Source organism: Brachyistius frenatus, unplaced genomic scaffold, assembly GCF_029030835.1.
Source record: "Brachyistius frenatus isolate BFR_SWC_R1_liver_20210118 unplaced genomic scaffold, ASM2903083v1 Contig_65, whole genome shotgun sequence".
NCBI lineage: Eukaryota > Metazoa > Chordata > Actinopteri > Embiotocidae > Brachyistius > Brachyistius frenatus.
This window is the reverse complement of record NW_027210664.1, coordinates 1,740,001-1,765,000: the sequence shown is the minus strand read 5'-3', so window position 1 is coordinate 1,765,000 and position 25,000 is coordinate 1,740,001. Positions and strand designations below refer to the sequence as shown.

The 25,000-nt window shown below is 44.5% G+C and overlaps 4 protein-coding genes across 9 annotated transcripts in view; 3 read left to right on the top strand and 1 right to left on the bottom strand.

The window, feature by feature from the left end:
* The window catches only part of rps6ka3b (ribosomal protein S6 kinase, polypeptide 3b), a 36,948-nt gene extending 31,197 nt beyond the window's left edge, over positions 1-5,751 (top strand). For both annotated transcript variants that reach the window (XM_069706845.1, XM_069706846.1), the window contains 8 exons: positions 212-337; positions 451-540; positions 1,627-1,785; positions 1,881-2,042; positions 2,588-2,664; positions 2,798-2,915; positions 2,999-3,139; positions 3,382-5,751. In XM_069706845.1, coding sequence (XP_069562946.1) covers positions 212-337; positions 451-540; positions 1,627-1,785; positions 1,881-2,042; positions 2,588-2,664; positions 2,798-2,915; positions 2,999-3,139; positions 3,382-3,504 — 996 coding nt within the window. In that variant the 3' untranslated portion in view covers positions 3,505-5,751. The remainder of the gene's footprint in view (positions 1-211; positions 338-450; positions 541-1,626; positions 1,786-1,880; positions 2,043-2,587; positions 2,665-2,797; positions 2,916-2,998; positions 3,140-3,381) is intronic.
* A 2,768-nt stretch (positions 5,752-8,519) lies between these two features.
* Positions 8,520-11,588, bottom strand: LOC138625729 (zinc finger protein 568). Of its 2 annotated transcripts, XM_069706838.1 has the most exons (3): positions 11,316-11,588; positions 9,772-10,752; positions 8,520-9,741 (listed from the first exon to the last, which is right to left on the bottom strand). In XM_069706838.1, the coding sequence occupies exons 1-3, from the start codon at positions 11,340-11,342 to the stop codon at positions 9,649-9,651; spliced, it is 1,101 nt and encodes a 366-aa protein (XP_069562939.1). In that variant the 5' UTR covers positions 11,343-11,588; the 3' UTR covers positions 8,520-9,648. The 2 variants fall into 2 exon arrangements, with proteins under 2 accessions (XP_069562939.1, XP_069562938.1); XM_069706837.1 differs by having other exon boundaries at positions 8,520-10,752.
* Positions 11,589-12,300: 712 nt separating this feature from the next.
* Positions 12,301-18,118, top strand: eif1axb (eukaryotic translation initiation factor 1A X-linked b). The gene is made up of 7 exons (XM_069706836.1): positions 12,301-12,458; positions 14,603-14,686; positions 15,744-15,847; positions 16,148-16,198; positions 16,679-16,760; positions 17,053-17,144; positions 17,332-18,118. The coding sequence occupies exons 1-7, from the start codon at positions 12,443-12,445 to the stop codon at positions 17,335-17,337; spliced, it is 435 nt and encodes a 144-aa protein (XP_069562937.1). The 5' UTR covers positions 12,301-12,442; the 3' UTR covers positions 17,338-18,118.
* Positions 18,119-19,975: 1,857 nt separating this feature from the next.
* Positions 19,976-25,000, top strand: part of map7d2b (MAP7 domain containing 2b) — a 24,969-nt gene continuing 19,944 nt past the window's right edge. For 2 of the 4 annotated variants that reach the window (XM_069706835.1, XM_069706832.1), the window contains exons 1-5: positions 19,977-20,077; positions 20,383-20,543; positions 21,596-21,679; positions 21,985-22,038; positions 22,831-22,991. In XM_069706835.1, coding sequence (XP_069562936.1) covers positions 20,507-20,543; positions 21,596-21,679; positions 21,985-22,038; positions 22,831-22,991 — 336 coding nt within the window. In that variant the 5' untranslated portion in view covers positions 19,977-20,077; positions 20,383-20,506. Of the gene's footprint in view, positions 20,078-20,382; positions 20,544-21,595; positions 21,680-21,984; positions 22,039-22,830; positions 22,992-25,000 lie in introns of all 4 variants that reach the window. The other 2 variants (XM_069706834.1, XM_069706833.1) reach the window with 2 other exon arrangements.

Below are 25,000 nucleotides of genomic sequence, written 5' to 3'. Positions count from 1 at the left end.
CAGATTACATCAGAAATGACAGAATTTATGTTGAAGCTTCAACCTTTAATAAAATAGAAAAAGGTTTTAATTAAATATATACAGAAACAATAAAATCCTTTCGGTAAAGAGTGTTTTCGTGGGTTTGTCCTTTAACTTGAACCCTAAAAGCCTCGATGATTAATTATCGTGAGTAACGTTGTATTTTGCGTTTTGTGTCTTTGGCGCGCAGCAACTTCACAGAAGCACATCGCAGTTCTCGGACGCCTTCGAGATCAAAGAGGACATCGGCGTCGGCTCGTACTCCATCTGCAAGCGCTGCATACACAAAGGAACCGGCATGGAGTACGCAGTCAAGGTGAAGCAGCACCATCACCACGTCTGCTTTTACACTCTTATACACACACACACCAAAGCCATGAATTCAGTCCCCTGATAGCGTCTTTAAAACCTAATATTTCATATTTATAGATCATCAACAAGTCCAAGAGAGACCCGACGGAGGAGGTGGAGATCCTGCTGAGATATGGACAGCATCCCAACATCATCACCCTCAAGGACGTGAGTCAGACAACAGATTCATGTTTCAGATTCCCGCACGAAAAAAGTAAATGTTCATGGACTTCTTTGACTCAGATTGTCGAGCAGTTTGTCCAGAGATTAAAATCTGGTATCAAATTAAATCTGGGTTTAGACCGACCTGTTTAAAGTGATATGAAGTCATCTCCACTTAAATTACCGATTTATTCTTTTATTCCTCGACCTTTATTTTTTCAGTCTGCTAAAATTAAGAGTTATTTTTTAATATTTAGTGTGTTTCACTTATTAGTAGGGAGAATATACTAGATCAATCTGATGGTGATCTGTCAGAGCGCCCTCTGCTGGATGACAAGGACAACTACTTCAAACGGTCTGCTGCACACAGAATACATTTTGAATTCGAACAGTTCGTAACACTTCGAACGTTATTTACATTTAAACGAATGTTTTAAATTGTGAATAAAAAGTGTTATTATTATTATTATTATTACTATACTTAAAAAGCAGCATTTTCTAATATTTTTTTTTAAACTTTGAACGCTCATCAGAGTTGACTTATTTCTGCAGAGGAACCAGCTGATTCAGAGATTTCCCATCTTTGCTGCATGAACAGATCACTTCACTTATTTAGTCTTCATCTGTTGTTTTTTCTACTTGTATTTTGAGTTAAATCAGCTGTGATCACTGCAGCGCTGCGGTACAATAAGAAACCTGGAGCCTCGGGGCGAGATGAGACGGTTCACCCGACATCACCGAGCTTAACTCGTTTTGTAAAGCTGGGTCACTTTTAAGTCGATCACCTGCTGCTGCACAGCGTCGGATCAAAAAGAAACCTGCCGAGTCATGGTTTCTCCAGCATCCAGAGGTTTACGACAAAGTGATTAATAATGTTTTAACAGATCAGACTTTACATTTCCTATTAAAAACCAGCTTTAAATGATGAATTATAACATAAACACAGACGGGGATTTTGGAAGATATTTTGATTAATTCAAAAACAACAGCAGCACTTATAAACCTCTAATATGACATATTTTTAGCTTTTTAAGTTGCTCATAATTAGAGAGCTTTGTTTAATGAGAAGCCGGCGTTATTTTGGTGCCGCAGGTGTACGACGACGGCCGCTCGGTGTTCCTGGTGACGGAGCTGATGAAAGGAGGCGAGCTGCTGGACAAAATCCTGCGACAGAAGTTTTTCTCCGAGCGGGAAGCCAGCGCCGTCCTCTACACCATCACCAAGACGGTGGAGTACCTGCACGTTCAGGGGGTGAGTCTACGTAGAAACATCAACTGGAGCTCCTCTGCTTCAATACTTGCATTAAAAAAAAACAAAAAAAACACCACCTGAATTGTGATTTGAAGGTGGTGCACAGAGACCTGAAGCCCAGCAACATCCTGTACGTGGATGAGAGCGGGAACGCCGAGTCCATCCGGATCTGCGACTTCGGGTTCGCCAAGCAGCTGCGAGCGGAGAACGGCCTGCTCATGACGCCGTGCTACACCGCCAACTTCGTCGCCCCGGAGGTACGGCCGACATTTTGTTTGTCTTCATTTTATTTTCATTAAAGAGGGAAAAACCAGAGGCTGTATATAAAAGTGTTCGTAGTTTCCGGGTCCAAAACAACGAGATGGAAGTGTCTTCAGCTGCAATACCAGCGAGTGCCACTAGAGGTCGGCTCCAAAAAGCCTCCGGCTCCATAGACTCCCATTCAACTTCTCTCATCAAATCCAAAGTGAATAAAATGTGTCCATCAGTTATCTCGGTGTTGTTAGCTAAAGTCACTCCTTCTTCTTAGTTTTCTGGAGGTCCATCTGAAAATAATCCCTCATTCATTAGAAAAGAAGATTCAAGAAGACATGTTTTTGGGGGCGTGTCTGTTTGATTGACAGGCCTGTGGTGCAGTCAGGTTACAGCTATCGGTGGGCGGGACGTAGTATCGTCAGGTTTCCGATCAGATCGGTCAGATCCACCGCTGGCTCCTCCCCCAGCTCATCCAAATATGGTCACTTCCTGCTCCAAACCGCTGCGAACATAACGGGTGACGTCACTGACTTCCTGTGTCCACCAGGTGCTGAAGAAGCAGGGCTACGACGCAGCCTGCGACATCTGGAGTCTGGGAGTGCTGCTGTACACCATGCTGACGGGGTACGCCGACCCTTTAAACACACGGCCGTGTGACATCACAACACCTGAGGACTCCGGGTCGTCTCCCGGTTTTGACGTCTTCAGTTTTGGTTCCGGGTGTTTGACTCTGTTCTTCTTCCGTCTCTCCTTCCAGCTTCACTCCGTTTGCGAACGGTCCCGAGGACACGCCGGAGGAGATTCTGGCTCGGATCGGCAGCGGGAAGTTCTCCCTCAGCGGAGGGTACTGGACCTCGGTGTCGGCTGAGGCCAAGGTGTGTCCATCAGTGTGTGTCCATCAGTGTGTGTTCATCAGTGTGTGACCCACAGAGTTGACATGTGACCTCTGACCCCTCAGGACCTGGTGTCCAAGATGCTGCACGTGGACCCCCACCGGCGTCTGACGGCCGGTCAGGTCCTCAGACACCACTGGGTGACGCACCGAGACCAGCTGCCTAAATACACCCTGAACAGGCAGGACGCCCCGCACCTCGTCAAGGTGAGCCCGTCTGTCCCTCTACCTGTCTGTCTGTCCGTCTGTCTGTCCGTCTGTCTGTCCGTCCGCCTGTCTGTCCGTCCGTCTGTCCGTCTGTCTCGGCCGTTCTTCCTTCCTTCCTTATTATTATTAAGTTTAGATATTTGTGCTCTATGATTCGTCCTGAACTGAAACAGCAACATTAGAAGTCAACAATAGAGTCATGAAAGCTGAAATCTAATGGTGCTTCCTGTCTCCTCCTCCAGGGGGCGATGGCGGCCACCTACTCGGCCCTCAACAGGAACGTCCCCCCGGTTCTGGAGCCGGTGGGATGTTCCACTCTGGCCCAGCGGAGGGGGATGAAGAAGCTCACCTCCACCGCCCTGTGACCTCCTCCTCCTCCTCCTCCTCCTCCTCCTCCTCTTCCTCCTCCTGTCAACTCTGACCTCGATCTGACCCCCCCCCCCCCTCCCGGCGGGACAGACTACTGATGGACCCGGGAACTGCTAAAGCCAAATAGGAGCACAGAGACCGCCCACCTCCCCCTCTCCTCCCCTCCCCTCCCCTCCTAGCACCGCCCCCTCCCCGCCCTGCACCTTAACGGGCTCTTCTGATTGGATGTCTCCTGCTGTCTCACCTTCACTGATCAACAGCCGGATTGAGGAAACCTGTCGACTCTTCTTGCTTTGGACAATCAGCGGCGCCTCGCGGAGACGCAGCACGCCGGGAAAATAAAAGTACTGTATTTATTTACGGAGGGGGGGGGGGGGGGGCCATAGGAACATGTAAGGTATGCATTTAAAGAGCTAGGGACCTCGTTATCATACTGTCGTCATGGTTACTGCGTAGCTGTAGATCCTGCATTTAAACCTCAAGTAGCCTGTGAGACGACGGCGTCTGCAGAACGGGACAGAAGGCGGGAAATCACACGTCGACATTCAGCATCAGATTCACCTGCAGAACCCAGAACAGAACCAATCAGAGCCGGAGGTCCGGAGTCAGTTCTGGGGGAAGGAAAGTCTCTCAGGAGCTGGAATTAGTTGTTTTTTTTCTGCAGAGACTTCCAGTGTTTTCATGTTTCATCTGCAAAAGAACAAAGACGACGGCCCCGAGTGTGACGGTGGCCCGTCGGGGACAAAAACTCACAATCGAGCTTTTGTCCCGGCAGGATTTACACCGACTAACATCCTGATGTTTTCTGTCGTCAACAAATCCCACGATGCGCCTCCTCCGTCTGGCCGTCGGCTCAGAGCACACCGAGTCTCCAAAAGCATCAGAGATATTCCCTCAAAAATTTGCTTTTATTTTGGTGAACAAACAGGAAGAAACCAGCGCATTTGTCGGGGACTATTTCCAGCGGCGGATTAATCCCCCGCTCGGTGCTGCGGGGAGTCTCCGTGGCAGCAGGACGTGTTTGTGGGATTCAGTCAGAGTGTGCGTGACTCACTGATGTTTGTCTTCCTGGTAGTTTTGGCAACAGCGAGGTTCATCTCGGCGCTGGTTTGACTCGTCGTGGGATCTGTTGACGGTCAGAAAAATGTCGAATTCAAACAGATTCATCCTTTAAACCAAAAAGTAATCAGGGAGTAAAAGTCGAGTCTAAAATAATCAAAGGTTGAGCAGAAAAATCTCTGCTGATGCTGCCTTTTGATTTAGAGCTGCACAAGCTGACCTGCTGCTGCCCCCTGGTGGCCACGGGAGGGAGGAACATTTGAGGAGCATCAGTGTCACTTATTATATCAAAAGTATTCTGACAGTTGAAGAACTTCAGAGCAACAGATTTATTCAAAGTATTTCACTCTTATGAGCAACTAGTAAATAACTAAATATTAAGTTTTAGAATTACTGTTGAAATAAAAACATAAAATATCAAAATATTTTACTTTAAAAAAAAACAGTCTGCCTAAAAAAAACCTGAGAATCTGAATTCAACGTCTCAATAAATTTAATTTCAGAATTAGAATTTGATTTCAGTGAACTAGAATATTTTGTTCGATTTTGGACATTTTTAAAAGAAAAATTAAGCCAAAGTTAAAATAAAGTATTTAAAAAAAGTGCATGATGTTAAATTTCCTTCTGAAAATATCTAAAAGTTGAATTCAAAACCGCATAAATCCAGAAAAATATTTTCAAGTTCAGAAAATGGCTCGTAACATCTTCCTGAAGTATATTCAAATTTTGAATATAATATTTCATTTAATATCAACAACCTAAATGTAAATATTTACATTTCAAGATAATTTTGTCATTTTTGCTTGCAAACGACTTTATAAACCAAAAGAAGACTTTAAAAAATGCTAAATATCCAAATTTCTGAATTTTCTTTTGCTTTAAAAAAACACTTTTCATAGTTAACTTATTAAGTAAGAAGCTGCTGATTCGTTGCAGCTCTAATAAAACCATTTGTTTAAATGAAACGTAACAACGTGCCGCAGATCCTCCGATCGAAACAGGAAAACTGTTTTTTGAAATCTTGTGCAGCTTTAAGTCGTGTCAGTAAATTCAAACAGAAAAGTTTCAGGAAGGCCTTTTTTTAAAAGCTTCCTTAACTCGAGGAGTCTTTTTTTTTATTATTATTATTATTTTTGTCTTCCTGCTTCCTACGAACTGTCACTTGAACCCGGCCGAGCCTCCGACCGCCTGTGAGCCGACCGATCGCCTCCACGTGCAACAGAACTGTAAATATGTCGAGCAACTCAGGTGTCATGACTCAAGACGACGATGCATTTTTCTACGTCCGGGAGGAGGGGGGACGGGGGGACGGGGGGGTAAAAACATCTGGCTCCACGTCGACCTGAAAAAATATGAATGATAGTCACAACTAAAAACATCTTATTGAGACAAAATGATGAGAAAAAAACTTTTCAGGTAAAAAAGGCAAAAAAAAAGTTTGGTTAAAAATCAGAGCTTGTCGAAGTTTTTCCTTTTTTCATGAAGCTTTCTCATTTTATTTGATGACTTTTACTCAATCAGACAGAATATTGACTGTTTTTGTCATATTTTTGACTTTATAGGTGAAGATTTTGACTTTTTTTTCTTTTGAAATTGTGACAATTTACTTGATAATTCAAAATGTTTCAGTCCGACTTTGTCTCGTATTTTTGCCCTCCGGCTCTTAATTCTCACTTTGTATCTGACAATTTAGACTTTCTGATATTTTTCCTTTTTTAGGTGATAATTTTTAATTCTTCTTTTAAAAAATGTACCAACTTATTTGATCACTTTCACTTTTCATCAAAGAATTTTAACTTCCAATTTGATTATTTTGACATTTCTTGGGTTATTTTTTGACATTTTAAGTGAAAATTCAGTTTTTCTTTAAAAAAAAAATTACAATTCATTTCAGAATTTTGACATTTCTCTGACAAACGTTGGTAAACCAGAATGTTTTACTTTGTCTTTTGACCTATTTTGACATTTCATCTGATAAATTTATCATTTTTCTGATCATTTTGACTCTTTGGTGGCTGCTTTTTAAATCACGTCTAACTTTTAGAAAATATTTTGTCTTTTACCGGCGCCGAGCGTCTCCTCGCCGAGCGTCGCCGAGCGTCTCCTCGCCGAGCGTCTCCTCGCCGAGCGTCTCCTCGCCGAGCGTCTCCTTTAATCCTCCGGTTTCGGGTTGAAACTGCTTCCTCTCGGCTCGTCTGAATGTCCGTCAACATAAAGGGATGAACTGCAGATTTTCTTTCTGCTCTCTGTATAATTATTGAATATATAAGTGTTGATCTCTCCATGTACAGCTCTGGGATAAAGACATGTAAAAGAATTCATTTTATGTTTCTGTAATTATGAACAGGGGAATAGCTTTCTGTCTGTCTTTGACTCTTCATCTCGCTCCTCCTCCTCCTCCTCCTCCTCCTCCTCCTCCTCTTCTCTGTGACCCCGTCGGAGACGCGTTCAGCCCTGCTGCTACGCCAGCTCTCTGTTTTTGTACCTGCAGCGAGAGTTGGACTTTCTATTAAAACCAATAAAAACCAATATTCAGCTGAGAAGGCGTCGAGTTTTTTATTGACTTTAAACACTTGTTTTCTGGTTCGTCGTTTACTGGCTGGAAGTTGTTGTTGTTGTTGTTGTTGTTGTTGTTTTTATACTAAATTTAAATTAAATCAATGAAGGATGTGAAAAAAAGAAGGAATCCGAAATGAAGGGCTGAGAGCAAAATGGATGTTTTTGGTCCAAGAGAACTCCACCCCTCCAAGAGAACTCCACCCCTCCAAGAGAACTCCACCCCTCCAAGAGAACTCCACCCCTCAAAGAGAACTCCACCCCTCAAAGAGAACTCCACCCCTCAAGGAGAACTCCACCCCTCCAGGAGAACTCCACCCCTCCAAGAGAACTCCACCCCTCAAAGAGAACTCCACCCCTCAAGGAGAACTCCACCCCTCAAGGAGAACTCCACCCCTCCAGGAGAACTCCACCCCTCAAGGAGAACTCCACCCCTCAAAGAGAACTCCACCCCTCCAAGAGAACTCCACCCCTCAAAGAGAACTCCACCCCTCCAGGAGAACTCCACCCCTCCAAGAGAACTCCACCCCTCCAGGAGAACTCCACCCCTCAAGGAGAACTCCACCCCTCAAAGAGAACTCCACCCCTCCAAGAGAACTCCACCCCTCAAAGAGAACTCCACCCCTCCAAGAGAACTCCACCCCTCCAGGAGAACTCCACCCCTCCAGGAGAACTCCACCCCTCAAAGAGAACTCCACCCCTCAAGGAGAACTCCACCCCTCCAGGAGAACTCCACCCCTCAAAGAGAACTCCACCCCTCAAGGAGAACTCCACCCCTCAAGGAGAACTCCACCCCTCAAAGAGAACTCCACCCCTCCAGGAGAACTCCACCCCTCCTCCACCCCTCAAGGAGAACTCCACCCCTCAAAGAGAACTCCACCCCTCAAAGAGAACTCCACCCCTCAAGGAGAACTCCACCCCTCAAGGAGAGGTGTCCAGCAGGGCTCCAGATGTCCTCCGTAGTTCAGCTTTATACAGTGTGACCAACAGTCACCTCCGTTGCCTTTGTCTCTGCTTTCGTATGGTAACACAGAGTTGTTTAGGTCACAACATGAGGACACCGGAGTCGTTGATTAGATGCAGAAAGTCAAACAAAAAGAAATCACTTGCAAATAAGACAGAAACCAGAAGAGACTTTTCGGAGCCACGATGCAAACAAGAGGAGACAAATCTTTTTTTACATCAGCTGATCTTTTAAAAGTATGAAACATTTTCATACAAATCCCAAACTAATAATTGTTAAAAAAAAAAAAAAAAAAAGACGAACAAACAAACAAACAGCCTTTAAATGAATAAAATGCCGCTTGAAATTTGGGATTTAAATCAGATTTCAGGATTTTAATTCAGCCTCATTGAAAAGATTCAAAATATTCACACAATGAGGAAAATGACAGCGTTAAAAATCAGTGGGGTTTCCCTTTAATTGACAAAGTTTCAGAAACAAATCAAACTTCAAACAGCAAAGAATTAACAAAAAACACATAAAAAACAACAAACATTTCATCCCCAAACACTGGATTTCATTTCAAATATAATAAAAACTAAACAAACATCAATAAAACCAGAAACACAGCTGCAGCTCATCTCCGTCTCTCCACCAGTCTGCTCATATTTGGATGGTTTTTAGCACCTTTGACTCGTGATTTATTTATTTATTTATATTCTTTTAAGAGTTTAAAATATAAATGTTTAACAGGATATTTTATATTTTGAAAAAATAAAACTTGTTTTAGCTCAAAAGAAGTTAAATTCAACATATCTTATTTTTTCTTTCATCCACATTTTGGGCTCATTTACGTTGGTCCCCAATCTGCGGGTCAGGACCCCTTAAAGGGTCCCAACATAAATCCTAAAGGGCCCTGTGATGATTTAAGGAATAAAAAACAGAAAAGTTTTTAATTTCTGTTTCACAAAATAACTTGAAACTCTTTAATCTCCTCAGAGACGTCGTCAGATGAGCTGAAATGTAAACAACACGTGATAAACAGGAAATAAAAGACGTTTGGGGACATCGTTTTTTTGTTTTTAATTAAAATGTAAAAATGACACCGACTACTTCACACGATCGTCTTTTGTTGTTTTTACTTCACAAACAACTTAAATCCTTGTTAAAAATATATTTCACATGTAGTTCCTCCTTCTTCTGATATCAGTTTATGTTTTCATCTTTTTTTTTTCTTTCCAAACCAAAGTTTGTACATCAGATAAAAAGCAGTAAGATGTGTTGAGCAGCTGCTTTCGATCGCATCGCGCGCTCTTCCTCAGCGGGCCGAAGATGTTTGGAGTTTTTATTCTCCGATGAAAAGTCGTCATAAAACAAACGGCCGTTGGAGGCGACGTGAGGAAGATCATGTGATGCGACTGAAAGCTCGGAGCTGCTGTTTGTTTGTTTCACGCGGATTGTAGTGAAATCAGTTTACAGACAAACAGGCGGTCGTGTTGTTGTTGTTGTTGTTGTTGTTGTTGTTGTTGTTGTCAGACGTGAGCCCGACACAGACGAGGTCGCTCAGAGGTCGTCCGTGAGGTCAGAAGTCGGAGTCGTCTGTGGCCGAGTTATCGGCGGCGGCTCCGAACGTGGGCGGGGCGTTTCCGCCCGACTCCGACACCTCCTTCTCCACCTCCTCCTCCACCTCCACCTCCTTCTCCACCTCCTCCTCCTTCTTCCTGCTGTGGTTCCTGATGTGCACGCTCAGACCCCTCTCGGTCATCTCGTAGATGCGACACTTGGCGCAGTAGTACGGCGTCACGCCGACGTGCCTGAACTGGTCGGCGAGGTACGAGGCGATGGTCTTGAAGCCTCTGCTGCAGACGTCGCAGCGCGGGACGACGCCGGCGTGCGTCTTCTGCATGTGTCTCCTCAAACCCCACCGTGACCCCGAGTACCCCGTCTGGCCCGTCTGGCCCGTCTGGCCCGCCGGCCCGGCCGCGCAGAGGCGGCAGGTGAACACCGCCTCCTGGTTGGCGTGGCGTTTGGTGTGCGCGTCCAGCTCCACCTGCGTGCGGACGCTCTGCTGGCAGGTGGAGCAGAAGAAGGTCTTCCTGCCCTCCGTGTGGTGCATCTGCTTCAGGTGGACGGCCAAACCCGACGCCCGCTTGAAGAGCTTCCCCGGCGGCGGGCACAAGGAGCACATCAGCGTCTTCCTCCCGGCGGCCGAGTTCATGGCCATGATGTCGCTGTGGTCGCCGAGCGCCAGCACGCTCTTGTTGCTCACCGCCGCCGCCTCCTTCCTGAGCCGCGCCTCCTCCAGCAGCCGCCTCCTCTGGCTCACCTTGTGCCTCGGCCTCTGCGGTCTGGACGGCGCCGCGTTCTCTCGTTTGACCGCCGGCTTCTTGGCGGGCAGCGAGCGGTCCACGGACATGGTGAACTGGTAGCTCTCTCCCTCCTCCTCGGGGTTCGAGTACTCGATGACGTAGACGCCGTCGTCCTCGTCCTCGGCGGCGGGCTCGTCCTCGGCGGGCAGCGAGTACTCCACCTCGTAGTACTGCGGCGCGTCCGCTTTGGCCTTCCCCCCGCCGTGCGACGGCTCCCCGGCGATGTGGGAGTCGTCGATCCTCACCACCGTTATCTGGTCCATCCCGCCTGCGTAGTCCCAGTTTCCACCTCGAAGCGCCGGCTGCTCAGAAGACGCCTGAAGTGACAAAAAAATTGGCAGCAAATAAATGAATATCTCACACTTAAAATGCTCGAACATATTCTTCTACGGGTCTGTTGTCTTCATTATTTTGTACAAGTATTGGAAAACAATAATAATTACCATTAATAACATCACTACTGTATCTCGTTGTCCTTCAGAATTAAAGTAAATCCACGTTTTACATTAAAAACGAGTGTTTGTTTCTATTTGTTCTTTTATGCAAGAAATAAAAGTTCCATACAACATTAAAATATGTTCAACATGACGTTAATAAAACACGAATAAAGAAATTACATTAGTTAACAATTGTATTTAAGGAAATGCTTTTATTTCTTTAAAAGCATGTTTACAGCAGCAAACATGAAAACACGTTTCTGAAAACGAGGGTTCATTGAAAAATCTGCTGTTTTAAGAAGAAGCTGAACAATAGGAGCAAAGTTCTTCTTCTTCTGTTGAACTCGAGTTCCTTTCTGGAATAAAGACTCACCACCTCTTCTCCGGCTGCGATATTTTGTCCGAATCTTTTAAATAAACGTGAGAATGACGTCAACACTCACCTGGATCCTGCTGCCGGAGTCAGCCATCACAGACCTGAAAACACGACCGCGGCTAACGTTAGCTCCAACGACCGAGAGAGACGCGGCCGGAAGTTCACGCCGAACGAGTTTATTTTTTCTCACTTTGCACCGGCTGGCTCGTTATCAGGTGAAGTCAACGGTTAAACTGCGCGTCAGAAACAGATGATGAGGAACCTTTAGTCGATGGAGGGTTGACTGGATGCGGGAGGCCCGTCGGTTTACCCCCCAACAAAAAGGTCTATTTTTCTTCCTGCAATATGAGCAGCGGCCTGTGGGAGGGACGGTGCGCCCCCTGGTGGCGCGGAGGAGTACAACCAACTCAGTGCGCCCCCTGGTGGCGCGGAGGAGTACAACCAACTCAGGCTTCGACTGGTTTCCATGATGTTTAAATTCAAGGAAAAACGGAGAGTTCAATAAATGTATAAATATAAATTAACCCACTTAAAGGGGTATAACATTTGGTGGTTTCAGACTTTAAAAAAAAAATCTTTTGCAGTGCATAAATCACAAAAACAATAAACGTAGTTGGTAGAAAAATACAATTAAAGATAAAATTAAACTGGACTTAATAAAATATTTAAAAAAATGAATTTGTATTATCAGATATTCCTACTTTAACATTAACTCCGAGTGCTTATTGGCTGTTTGTGTTGTTTTCCCGCCGTTGTCTCTGTAACGATCTCTTTTATCAATAAAGCAACGCGGCTTTTGAATACCTCCATCCACGCATGCGCAGACCGGTGTAGACGCTCAGCGCTGACGAACGGAGCAGCTCAGTCGGTTCAGACCTCCGCGATCACCGGGGAACAGTCCGCGATCACCGGGGAACAGTCCGCGATCACCGGGAAACAGTCCGCGATCACCGGGAAACAGTCCGCGATCACCGGGAAACAGTCCGCGATCACCGGGAAACAGTCCGCGATCACCGGGAAACAGTCCGCGATCACCGGGGAACAGTCCGCGATCACCGGGGAACAGTCCGCGATCACCGGGAAACAGTCCGCGATCACCGGGAAACAGTCCGCGATCAACGGGAAACAGTCCGCGTCGGAGCACCTGGTTGTTTTCCACCGAGCGGATCACAAGCGACCGAGGCGGGAAAGAACATGCCCAAAAATAAAGGTGGGACACGACGTGTGTGTGTGTGTGTGTGTGTGTGTGTGTGTGTGTGTGTGTGTGTGTGTGTGTGTGTGTGTGTGTGTGTGTGTGTGTGTGTGCGCGCGCGCGCTCGCCGCGAGGAAGACGCACGCAGCGAAAACGTGACACCGACGGGCTAACGCTAAAGTTAGCACGGGTCCGTGTCGGACCGGACCGGACCGGTTCTGTCTGAAAGGAGGAAGTTACGTTTATTAAAAGTTGTGCAGCTCTTCGTGCCCGTTAGCCAGCTAGCTAACGCTCTTACCGTTGTAATGCGGTTGCTAGCCGACGCGGCTAACTAGCCGACTGCTAGCTGGGTAAACCGCACCCCGGCCCGGCCCGTCCGGCCCGGTCCGGTCCGGTCCGGTCCGGTCCGGAGTCAGAAGACTTCAACGAGTCTGGAAATAAATTCATGAAATCTGGTCCACGAAGACTCGAGATCATCGAGTCTTCGTGGACCGACTGTCCGCCTGAGACTCACCTCTGGATCTGGGCCTTCAACGGACCTCCGTCCATTGTTACTGGGAAGTAACGGAGTACTAATGAAGTACTCGCGTCCTGTAACGGAGTACTAATGAAGTACTCGCGTCCTGTAACGGAATATTAATGAAGTACTCGCGTCCTGTAACGGAGTACTAATGAAGTACTCGCGTCCTGTAACGGAGTACTAATGAAGTACTCGCGTCCTGTAACGGAGTACTTAATGAAGTACTCTCGTCCTGTAACGGAGTACTAATGAAGTACTCTCGTCCTGTAACGGAGTACTTCAGAAGTACTCGCGTCCTGTAACGGAGTACTTCAGAAGTACTCGCGTCCTGTAACGGAGTACTAATGAAGTACTCGCGTCCTGTAACGGAGTACTTCTGAAGTACTCGCGTCCTGTAACGGAGTACTAATGAAGTACTCGCGTCCTGTAACGGAGTATTAATGAAGTACTCGCGTCCTGTAACGGAGTACTAATGAAGTACTCTCGTCCTGTAACGGAGTACTAATGAAGTACTCTCGTCCTGTAACGGAGTACTTCAGAAGTACTCGCGTCCTGTAACGGAGTACTAATGAAGTACTCGCGTCCTGTAACGGAGTACTTCTGAAGTACTCCCATCCTGTAACGGAGTACTTCAGAAGTACTCGCGTCCTGTAACGGAGTACTTCAGAAGTACTAATACAACACCGTGAAAACACGTCATTACACATTAAAGTCCTGCGTACACAACTTTAGTTGTTCAAAATATTTTTAGATGTAAGCAATTCAATTTACAGCCTTAAGAGAAAAACCAACAACAGATGGAAGAACAAACTCCAACAGAACCAAGGAACCTCCACCAGAACCAGAACCAGAGGTGGAGAACATCTGCCTCCACTGGGTTGGTGGTGAGAGGAGAGCAGAGAGAGAAAAGGACAGCATGGAGATACAAGACATGAACTACAACCGCAGAGCCGAGACGACCGGTGGACATCTGTAAAAAGAAAGGACAGAAACCATCATGAAGTTAATGAGAGTTATGAGTGAAGAGAGGAAAGAAGCCCAGTGCATCATGGGAGGTCCCCCAGCAGCCTCGGCCTGTAACAGCATCTCTGCAGGATGGTTCAGCTTCACCTGAGCAGCTCCACGAGGAACTTTATCAAAAAGGACGTTTTAAATCTGACCTTTAACGCTAAAGAGGATTATTCTACTTTTAGATTAATATTACTGCTGTAGATGTTAAAGGTTTAACTTTCAATTTATCAAAAAACACGTGAAACTATATTGACATGCCTTCCATCTGGCAGGAAGGGTGAGAGATTATAATCTTATAAAGTACCTCGTAAAGAGTTCAGACGTGTTGTGGAGTAAAGTTCAATATTCACCAGTAAGAAGGGAACGTCCACCTGGTTCATATTGACCAGCCAACGTTGGTGTACAGATGTGTGCGTCTCTTGTTTTTGTTGTTTGCTTCCAGCTGCTTTTGAAATGAAAGTGAGCAGCTCGTTCTCCAAAATGAAATAAAAAATGAGAACATTTATGATTCGAGGAGGAAGTGTGTCAACTAGATTTTACACACAAAGAGCAGAATAAACTGAAAATGACGTGATTAAAAACTAAAAAGTCACAGAATTGATAACTTGATTTTTTTCATCTCTGCTTTCAGGAAAAGGAGGAAAAAATCGGCGACGTGGAAAGAACGAGAATGAGTCTGAGAAGAGAGAGCTGGTGTTCAAAGAGGACGGACAGGGTGAGGTCTGGTTCGGTTTACTGACGGCTGCACTCGAAAGAAAACTAAACAACCGGGAAAAGGATAATGATGATAATTGATTAATCAGTTTCAGACTAAAAAAAAAAGGCAACAAAATTTGAATAGTTTTAACGTCCTCAAACATGAGAATGTAAATTAGAGTAAATTAAACATTTTTAGGGCCAAAACAACCTGCAGATTCAAACACGGATCAGTGAGACGAACTAAAAATGAGGACAGTCGGCAGGATGAACAGGAATCTGTTAAAACCCGACAGGCCGGCGGTGATCCGTCTGAGGAGACGACTTTCGGTCCTCACGGCTGAAATGTGTTCACGGCATCGCTTGTAAATATTGAGATTTTTTTTTCTCTGCAGCTTCTTGAAATATTTATATATCCACAGCGTGTGTTTATGAGGATTTAAATAATCAAAAATAACCTGCATTAATTCAGCTCAATCACACAGAGGGGTTTGTATAGTTCATGTCGACAGGAAAAGCATCTTTAAAACCCTCCGTAGGGTGAAAGTGAAGTAATAATGTGCTCTAAAAGCAGGATTGTTCTCCTGCCTGGTTTCCTGTTGAAAGCGTTCTTCCTCTTTCTGTTGTTCCACCAACAGCAAGAACCTTCCTGTTCACACACCGGAGATTCTTCCATTTCCACCCGCAGCTCTTTTTCTGGACTCATCGCACACTTTTCTATCACAAATATTATATTTCCAGAAGTGATCAGATGCTTTTGACCAATGAAACCCAATTTGACTGTTTTTATTTTTTGTGGTTTTATTCAGATAAAATTCTTAAAATGGCTTATTTCATAATAAAGATGTTAGTTTCCGGTAGGACATCAGTAGAAACGCTCTTAAATGCTGCAGGAAATAATAGCCATTGTAAATAATTAGTATTTTAGGTTATCTAGCTTTAAATCTCTCATTCAGACTCTGGTGGTTTGTCAGAACTCGTTGTGTATATTTTGACCCGTCTCCTCCTCCTCCTCCTCCTCCTCCTCCTCCTCCTCCTCCTCCTCCTCCTCTTCTTCTTCTTCTCTCGTCTCTCAGAATACGCTCAGGTGATAAAGATGTTGGGGAACGGCCGTCTGGAGGCCATGTGCTTCGACGGGACCAAGCGGCTCTGCCACATCAGAGGAAAACTCCGGAAAAAGGTGGGAAAGTCCGGAGTGTCCTCTCTCACCTTTTTAACCCACCGGCTCACACACATGACCCCCCCCCCCCAATTAATGCTACCTCAGCGTTTTCTCCGTGGCTGGTCAACCACTGTTAATGTGGCAGCGTGGACTCCGTTGACCGTGTGTGTGTGTTTGTGTTATGTGTGTGTGTGTGTGTGTGTGTGTGTGTGTGTGTGTGTGTGTGTGTGTGTGTGTGTGTGTGTGTGTGTGTGTGTGTGTGAGGGTCACGAAGTGTACGACTCGGTGTAATCTCTGCTGTCTTTTGTCTTCCTCCAGGTTTGGATTAACACGTCAGACATCATCCTGGTCGGGTTGAGGGATTACCAGGTGGGTGGGAGACACACACACACACACACACACACACACACACACACACACACACACACACACACACACACACACGGATCTTTTTTCTTTCCGTTCTTTCAGTCGTTGTGTATCTGAAGGTTCTCGGTCGTCCGGGTCGTAGTCAGTCCGGGTTTTTATCTAGAGGCTGCTGGACTTTGTCCAAAAAAGCTTCTTCTGATTAGTTTTGATTGTGATTTGTTGATTTCTGCCAAAGCTGAGAAAAGTTATGGATTTACAGGAACACGAGGTCAATAGAAGTTTTCATATCTTGTCATTTTTATCAATAACTTGAGATCCTTTAAACTTCGTACACGTTTGAAGAAAGACGTCTGAACTGCTATCTTCAAGACGGCGAGCTTTGTTTACTGTTGTCGTTTACCTCGGAGGCTAGATCAACGAAGCGTGTTGACTTTAAACACGGCAGAGCGTCGGACTCAAAACCTTCAACTTGTGTTTCAGGACAACAAAGCTGACGTCATCCTGAAGTACAACGCAGACGAGGCTCGCAGTTTGAAAGCGTACGGAGAGCTGCCGGAGCACGGTGAGTTTCACTGCAGACATAATCAGGATGTCTTCGAAGGGACAAGAGTCCAGGAGGGAAACTGGGACAGACGAGAGGAAGAAGTACTTTGGTCTCTTCCAAATCGAAAACTTCAGGACTCTTGTCGAATAACGTGTGCAGTTACAGACTTTCACCAGCAGAAGGCCTCATTTCACTTGACTTTTTAATTACAACGTTATCATCCCTTTCTGTTGCCTCTGCGTCACCGTGGAGTAGAAACTATTGCTGCAGCAGTGAGATGATCATTTAATTGATAAACTTCTCCTCACAGCCAAAATCAACGAGACAGACACCTTCGGGCCCGGAGATGACGACGAGATCCAGTTCGATGACATCGGCGATGATGATGAAGACATTGATGATGTAAGTTTTTTTTAAATTTTTTTATTCAACGTACCTTTTCTTGCTGATTGTCAATGAAGTTATTTGTGTTAATAAAGGGAGTTTTGTTTAAAAATTAATTTCCTGGAGGGACTGTTAAATCTGTTAAAAGAACACGTGAAATGTTCTTTAAGTTGAACTAACCGAGTTTCCTGTCTTTTCTGTGCAGATCTAAGCGCCTGCTGCTGGAAGGGGATGATGGGATTTTACTACAGATGCTCCAATTAGGATATTTTGAGCCGATTACAGCACACCGACAATAATTATTTTTATTAAGATAAGCCTATGCCAATCCAATACCGTTCATTAATACACAATATGTTTATTCCAGTTTGTTTACCACCAGTTTGACGTCTTTGTTGTTTGGAGAACTTTTAAGTGCATTTCACAGCTGAGGAGGAGGAGGAGGAGGAGGACCAGGAGGACCACCACCGGCTCCTTTTGATTTGTTGTTAACGATGACGCTGCTCTAGAAAGACCATTTTGAGTGTTCGCTGTAAGCGGCTGCAGCCAGCTACCTGGTAACCACGGCAATGCAGATAGTCACCCCCCCTTTTTTTTTTTTCCTGCCTTCAAGCAGTTGGATTGGAGAATCAGGAGTTGGCTGATCACCAATTTGGGTGACTATCTGGAGCATTGCTAGATTTTATTTTAACTTTTTTTTTTACTTTTTACATCAACAAAAAAAAACCCCCGACAACTCTGCTGTTTCACTCAGAGTTTTTCCTTCTTTATTATACTATTTTTTTTTTTTGCATTTAATGTTGAGGAAACAGTCGCTCATTGTTTTGTAGAGATCGACCTCAAGACTGCAAAAATATCCAGCACCAAATGCACGTGATGTTTTAAAAAAAATTAAAAAAAAACAAGACAAGAAGTTGTATTTATATTATTTTCACTCTCTGTGGAATTTAGAAACAGTATCTTTGGAATCGATAATAAAAAGATGAACCAGATGTTTTTTTTGTTTTGTTTTTCTGTATCATTGTAGCTGTGAGACAGTCTGAAAGCTGTTTATCGATGACAGATAATAACTTTTTTTTTTGTGGCTCTATATCCTTCATGTTTGTACTTTTTGTTCGTGTCCTGCTCCTGGCAGCGTGTCACAGTGTTTTGGGATGAACCATGGCCTTAACGAAGGCCCCCCCTCACCCCCCCACCCCGCAATCAAAGGAAGAATCTAATGTAATTTTCTATCGTTTCCCTTATTTGTGTTTCTGCCTGGTATTTTTTTCTTTTGTTCCCATGTTCTGTTAACTCTGCTGCTCGCTCTGCGGCTGCAGCACCTGGTGAAGCTCGGCCCGGTCCGCCGCTCCGTCTCACGCTGGACCAGCGGTTCCCAAACCTGTCCACCATTGCCACATACGCCCCCGCCCCAGTAAAACCAGTAAAACCTCACAGCACAGCCATCTGTCTTACACATCGTCTGAACCTCTAGAGTCACAGTGATTATATATACAGTGCATTATATCTATCTTCTTCCTCCTCTAGAAAACCTGCCCGCGTTCCCTTAGGGGGCCCCCGCACCTCAGTTTGGGAACCACTGCTCCAGCCTGAACGGGGCCTGTTGCTGTTGTTGCTGTAACTCTGAATTAATAAAAAAAAAAATTAAATAATAATTAAAAAAAAGTACTATGATGTTTGAAGGCTTGGTTTCCAATAAAGATCTTAACTCCACTGACCTGGCAGCGTTGCTTCTTGGGTGCACTTCCTGTGCCGGTCTGATGGTGGCGACGTGGAGCTTCCAGGTAAACCGGCCTGGAGGCCTTCAGGGCTGCAGCCTGCGTTTTAGTTTCTCATGTTTACAGCTTCAAAACACTTTGTTTTCCTCTCCCTCCCCGTGGTCGTCTTCTCTTCATCGGTGCTTCGTGTCTCTCTGTTTTTTGTCTTGTGTCACATTTTGATTATTTTACGTCACCTTGTCCCATTTATCTCATCTTAATTGTTTTGCGTCTCTTTGTTGTGGTTAAATGTCTCTTACGGGAACATTTTGGCAGCTTTTGGTGGTAGTTTGCATTAAATTCTGGTCCTTTTGCACCTTTATCTTTTCAGTTTGCAACCTTTTGTGTTTTATATTGTTCAGTCTGAACATTTTGCATCTCTTCTTTCTTTTTCAACATCTATTTGTGGTCTTTTTGTTATTCTTTGCAGTTTTGTCACATTTTGCTTTTGCATTTCTTTTTAATCCATTTTGTCTCCGTTGTCATTTAATTTACATCTCTGTCTCGTTTTGGTTGTTGTGTATTTCTGGGATGAAACCAGGGGCCCGCGGACTCCCTGGGGCCCTGGACGTGTGCCCAGTAGACCCCATCAGTAATCTGCTCGTGATGCGGAAAGACGCAGCGTGTGATCGTTTTCATGGTGGATTATATTGGACAAATGTTTTGTTATTTCTGGAGCTGCCATCTGACGTCACTCAGTGAACGCGCGTGTCGAGAAGATGAAAGCGGCACTGAGTCTATTAGGGCATCACTTTGAAATAACAATGACGTAACGCCGCCGCTGGGCCAGCTTGTGCCTGGCACGTGCGCTCTGACACGAGCCAATTTGATAGCCGCACCAGATGAGGCGGTTATCACGTGAGAGGGAGAGAGGCATTTTTCTTTAAGGGCGGGAAACGATTCTAACCCACCTTTAAATCGAAAAGAATCGATTCAAACAATCAGTAAAAGGTGTTTTGATTGGTTTTTCCGCTCCGGAGGTGGTTTTATTCCTCCGCCGAGCTGCATATAGTTCTCAGGCAGCAGCGGCACACCACCTGGTTGCTAGGCGACGCATTAACGGCGTGCGCATGAATATGTAAATTAGCCAACTGTGAAGCGGTCGCAGGTTTTATATTTCCGTTTTAGAAACAGCAGAAACAGACAGAAAAAAAAAATCGCAGTTTATTATTAATTTTCATTGTTTAAAAACAGGTAAGAGACATTTACAGCCTCATATATATCGGTAATATTTCATTTTTTTTGTGTGACATTGTCTACGTCTCTTTTAATGTTTTTATTTGTGAGGTGATGGAAACCAACCGTTGAATTATTATTATTTTTTATTATTTTTTTTAAATCGTACTGCGATCCTTTAAAATGAAGCTATTTTATTTAAGGGTTTTTAGCCGAGAAAAAAAAACAACCAATGCAACAAAAGCGTAAGAAAATAAACCAAAAATAAATAAACCCTGGAGGTGACCCCCCCCCCCCCCCGCTCCGGTCTGCCCCTCCAACAGATCCGCTCCGCCGCTGCTCGCGTCTCCTCCTCCGGTCTTTTCCCTGAGTCACGGAGCCGCACCGGCTGCTCTCCTCGGCGGACGAGCTGTTTTCTTGTTCTCTTGTCGTGGTGCAAAATACTCGATGACCCAGGTGGCTCCGAGCCCTGCTGACATGACAGGTGAGGAACAACATTCAAAAATGGATTTTTATTATTTTTATATATATATATATATATATATATGTACATATGTATATATATATATGTACATATGTACACATCTCTGGTAGATGACGACACATCTCCAGAATGAGAAGGATTACTTTACAGAAGCACCAGGACATGGACATGGACATGGACATGGACATGGACAAGCCCTTTTTCTGCTAACCTAAACAAGCTTTATTTTAAGGATGTATATTTGTTAACAGTTTCCGTGGTGTGTTTTTATACCTGACGTTTGTAAGGTTGTTTATGGAAGTATATTTTCTATTTATAGTGTCGTGTTTTTTCATGGATCAGTCACTGCAGCTCCATGTTCAGAGTAAAATACCTGCAGTGTACCGGGCAGATGTTTGGTCAGGATGTTTTTCTGTATTCTGACTATATGCATGTGTTTGGTATGTGTTACTGTAGGATCCTCAATCCTAACGTTATATTTTATCATTATTGTTTGTTGTTTAAAGGCCGACAGCTCAATATTTTCCATTAAAAACAGCCACATTCCTTCATCAATGCAGCAGCTCGATGGTCCGCTGTCACTTACGTCTATTTAAAGAAAGTCCTTAAAAAAAAAACGTGATTCAGCTGATTTTTTTTTTTTTTTTTTTTTTTTTTTTTAAAGCACGTGATGTCTTTTAAAGTGTAGATGAAGGACCAATGGGACACTCCGGGGACTTGGACCAGATTTGCATGTATTTGCATGTCTTAACGTGAGTGTGTGAAGAGGACGGAGATCGATCGGTGTCCTTTCTTGAGCTTCTTTCAACGTCAGCGTGACAGATTGAGGAATAAAAAACAGAGCAGGGCGAAGGGCCGGAGGACTCGGGGCGTCCCGCGCTGACACCTGACCCCGAAGGCGCCGCAGTGACTGACAGGGGGTGTATTGCATTTGGACGCCACGTCCAAGTGTGTGTGATTGTTAGCTTTAATGTCAGCTTTACATTTGTTTCTCTGTGTTTTGCGTCTCTGGTGTCGTGAATCGTGTCGACCCCTTCTCATCCAAAACACAGATCTGGTCCCTCCTCCTGCACCGCCGATACCCAATAGGCACGCGTCTCCCGCTCGATCGCCGTCCAATCACAGAAGCCCTCCAGGTAAACGTCTAATCGCGTTACAGCCTTTGATGTGCTTCATAATCCACAACATAATTAATTGGAAGTCTGACAGCATCGAGATGAAATCTACGCAGCGGAGCGGCTGCAGGAACAAACAGCTCATATAAACACCGCCTTTCTTTTTCCTACTGAGGGAAACACAATCATTGAACTGGGTTGTTTTAGGATCTGAAATTCAGACACAGCTGGAAGCAACGTGATGCTTCATCAAAGATATAAAACGTATGTCCGACCTGCAGGCAGCTGAACTCATCTCCATTTTTTTCCTTTCACCTGTCTTCAAGGCTCCCGGGGACATTTAGCGAAAGAGGAACGGGAGGACAGAGAGAAGACACAAGGTAATGAGTAACCGTCCAGCTGGTGGAGCTGCGCGTGGTCTGTCCGGTTCATCTGTCACTGGCACACACACACACACACACACACACACACACACACACACACACACACACACACACACACACACACACACACACACACACACACACACACACACACACACACACACACACACACACACACACACACACACACACACACACACACACACACGGCGTGGGTGGTTGAGCATTGGCAAGGAAGTATGTGGATTTATTTTATTTTAGTTGGGAAAAATATTCAGTTTCAGGTCTCACGTTTACATGTTTATCTAAATATAATTAATCACGTATCAACAGAAACATTTATGTGAATTTAAAGTGTTGAGAAAAAAAAAAACTTTCAACTGCAATTTTTTCATCTTTAACACTTGTTTAAGACAGAAGGGCAGAACAAAAGGCAGCTTTTAAGTACATTTTATTTATATATCCCAAAGTCACAAATCACTAAAGAGGTTTTCAATCAGAACAAGATCACTTCCTTTGACCATATAAGGAAGAAACAAGACATGCACCGTACGGCGGTCGATGCCGGTGGGTTGAATGTCGCTCCAACAGTTTTAATAGTGGATGAAACGACACATCCACATGTTCATGTTTCCACTGAAGCACCTCAGACCTGATGGAAGACCGGAAAACCGGAGCCGAGGTCACTTTGAAGACACTTATTAATGCTGGTTTCTGGGTTTATGTGCTGACCGTCCCCCCTGCCGTCCCCCCGCCGTCCCCCCTGCCGTCCCCCCGCCGTGTGTGCAGAGCTGTCGGAGGCGCTGCGGGACAAAGAGCGCCGCGCGCAGCAGCAGCTGGAGCGCAGCGCCGACGAGAGAGGGAGGAAGATGGAGGAGCAGCGCAGGAAGGAGAAGCAGCGCAGGGCCGCGGCCGAGGGCAAGAGACGGCAGCAGCAGGAGGCGGAAAAGGTCAGAGGTCACGGCACACTCAACGACGCATTCAAATGCCATGAGAGGAGGTGGGACAGTCCGATGGCCGGAGGAGTTCAAACACTGAGGAGAACAAATATAAACATGGTCAAGATGTGATGCGCCTAATTTTATTTTAATGTAAGAAACAATCTGTTGAACTTCAACATAAGCATGAAGTCATCCAAACTATATTGAGAAATGAATTAAGGTGTCGTTTAATTAAGTTAATTTAATGAAAAATAGCTGTGAGCGGGCATCAGTTACAACCATCACCTGAGAATTTTACATCGAACTGTATTTGTTCAAACATCCGAAATCAATTTCTAAAACGTTAACTTGATTGGTTTGCAAATAAAATGAATTCTATTAAAGTAAACGTAGGAGGATGGGCGGAGCCTAATGCAAACGTTTGTTCGTGAAATGGTTAAAAGCAACATCCCAGGATTATAATAATGCACAAAAACATAATGTTTTCATCTGTTGATGAACTATTTTCCAGATAAAGTGAATATTTACAAGTTAAAATATAAAATATCCACGTAGATCTTCTGTGTTCCTGGTTTAGCTTTAAATCAGAAAAAAAAAACTCTCCACACAAGTTCTTGATCACTTTGTATTAAAAAAAACAATTGAAGATGCTCTTCAGCATGAGGTCAACACAATAATACACAATAATACACAACAATACACAATAATACACAATAATACACAACAATACACAATAATACACAATAATACACAACAATACACAATAATACACAATAATACACAATAATACACAATATAATACACAATAACACACAATAACACACAATAATACACAATATAATACACAATAACACACAATAATACACAATAATACACAACAATACACAACAATACACAATACACAATAATACACAATATAACACACAATAACACAATAATACACAATATAATACACAATAATACACAATAATACCGTACCGATACGATCACATATTGCTGTGTCGTCCTTCACGTGTCTCGTTAGGTGTTCCTCTGGTCATCTCAGCTCTCCATCACTCCGGTCCACATACAGATCACATCACCGTGTTGGTTTCCCAGATGAAAAGCGTTTGTTTCCCACCATTGATTCCTCTTTTCTTTTCTCTCTCTGAGCTCTGCGCTCTCTGAATTAATCGTGTCGATCCATAAACCGACTCGGTTTGTTTCCCCGGCTGTTGTTCGCCTGAACAACAGTTTTAAGGAAGTAGCGAGTAATTAATGCAGAAGCTCCAATGACTTTCTGTCGGCCGACCAATTGAGTGCATCCGACTGAAACGTGAACGGTTCGGTGGGTTTTGTCTGTTGGACTGAAAAGCCTCAGAAACGTTATTGTTTTCCGTCTTGAACTCCTGACGGCCAATCAGCAGGCAGCATGTCGAATAGCTCTGGATACCGTGAAATATGACAGGAAACCACCAGAGCCTCTCAGAGAAGGGATGCAGGAAACGGTGAAGCTGCGTGACCTTTACGGGTCAAACACGGACAAAAAACAAAGTCGTTGTTGTTTCTGAATTCGTGAAATACAAAAATTTGAATTTTCTTTTTAAGAATTTCTTGTTCTTATCTGAGGTAGTAAAACATTGAGTAAAACCTCGTGAGTCTATTGATCCGAACGCTCTGTTAACCCGCTAGCGGCCCCTCCCCCTCCCCCCTCCTCCTCCCCCGCCTCATATGCATAACTTAATGACATAATGATTGGTCGGTCTCACGGGGACGATGACATCACCTTCAGCGTATCGCGTGGCCGTTTACTGGAACAGACAGTCGATGTGGGCGGAGCTGTGACCAGCACATCTTCCACCTCCGAACAGGGAAACCAAAGCTTCAGGATCAATCTGCTGCAGATGAAGGATTGATCATTCAACTTAATGTCAGTGTAGTCTGTTAATGTGAGAATTTACTGGACGACTAAAGCTATTTTACTCACTGCAACTGCTGCAATTATTGATTTCTTCAGTTTTTTTTTAATTTGCCTTTAA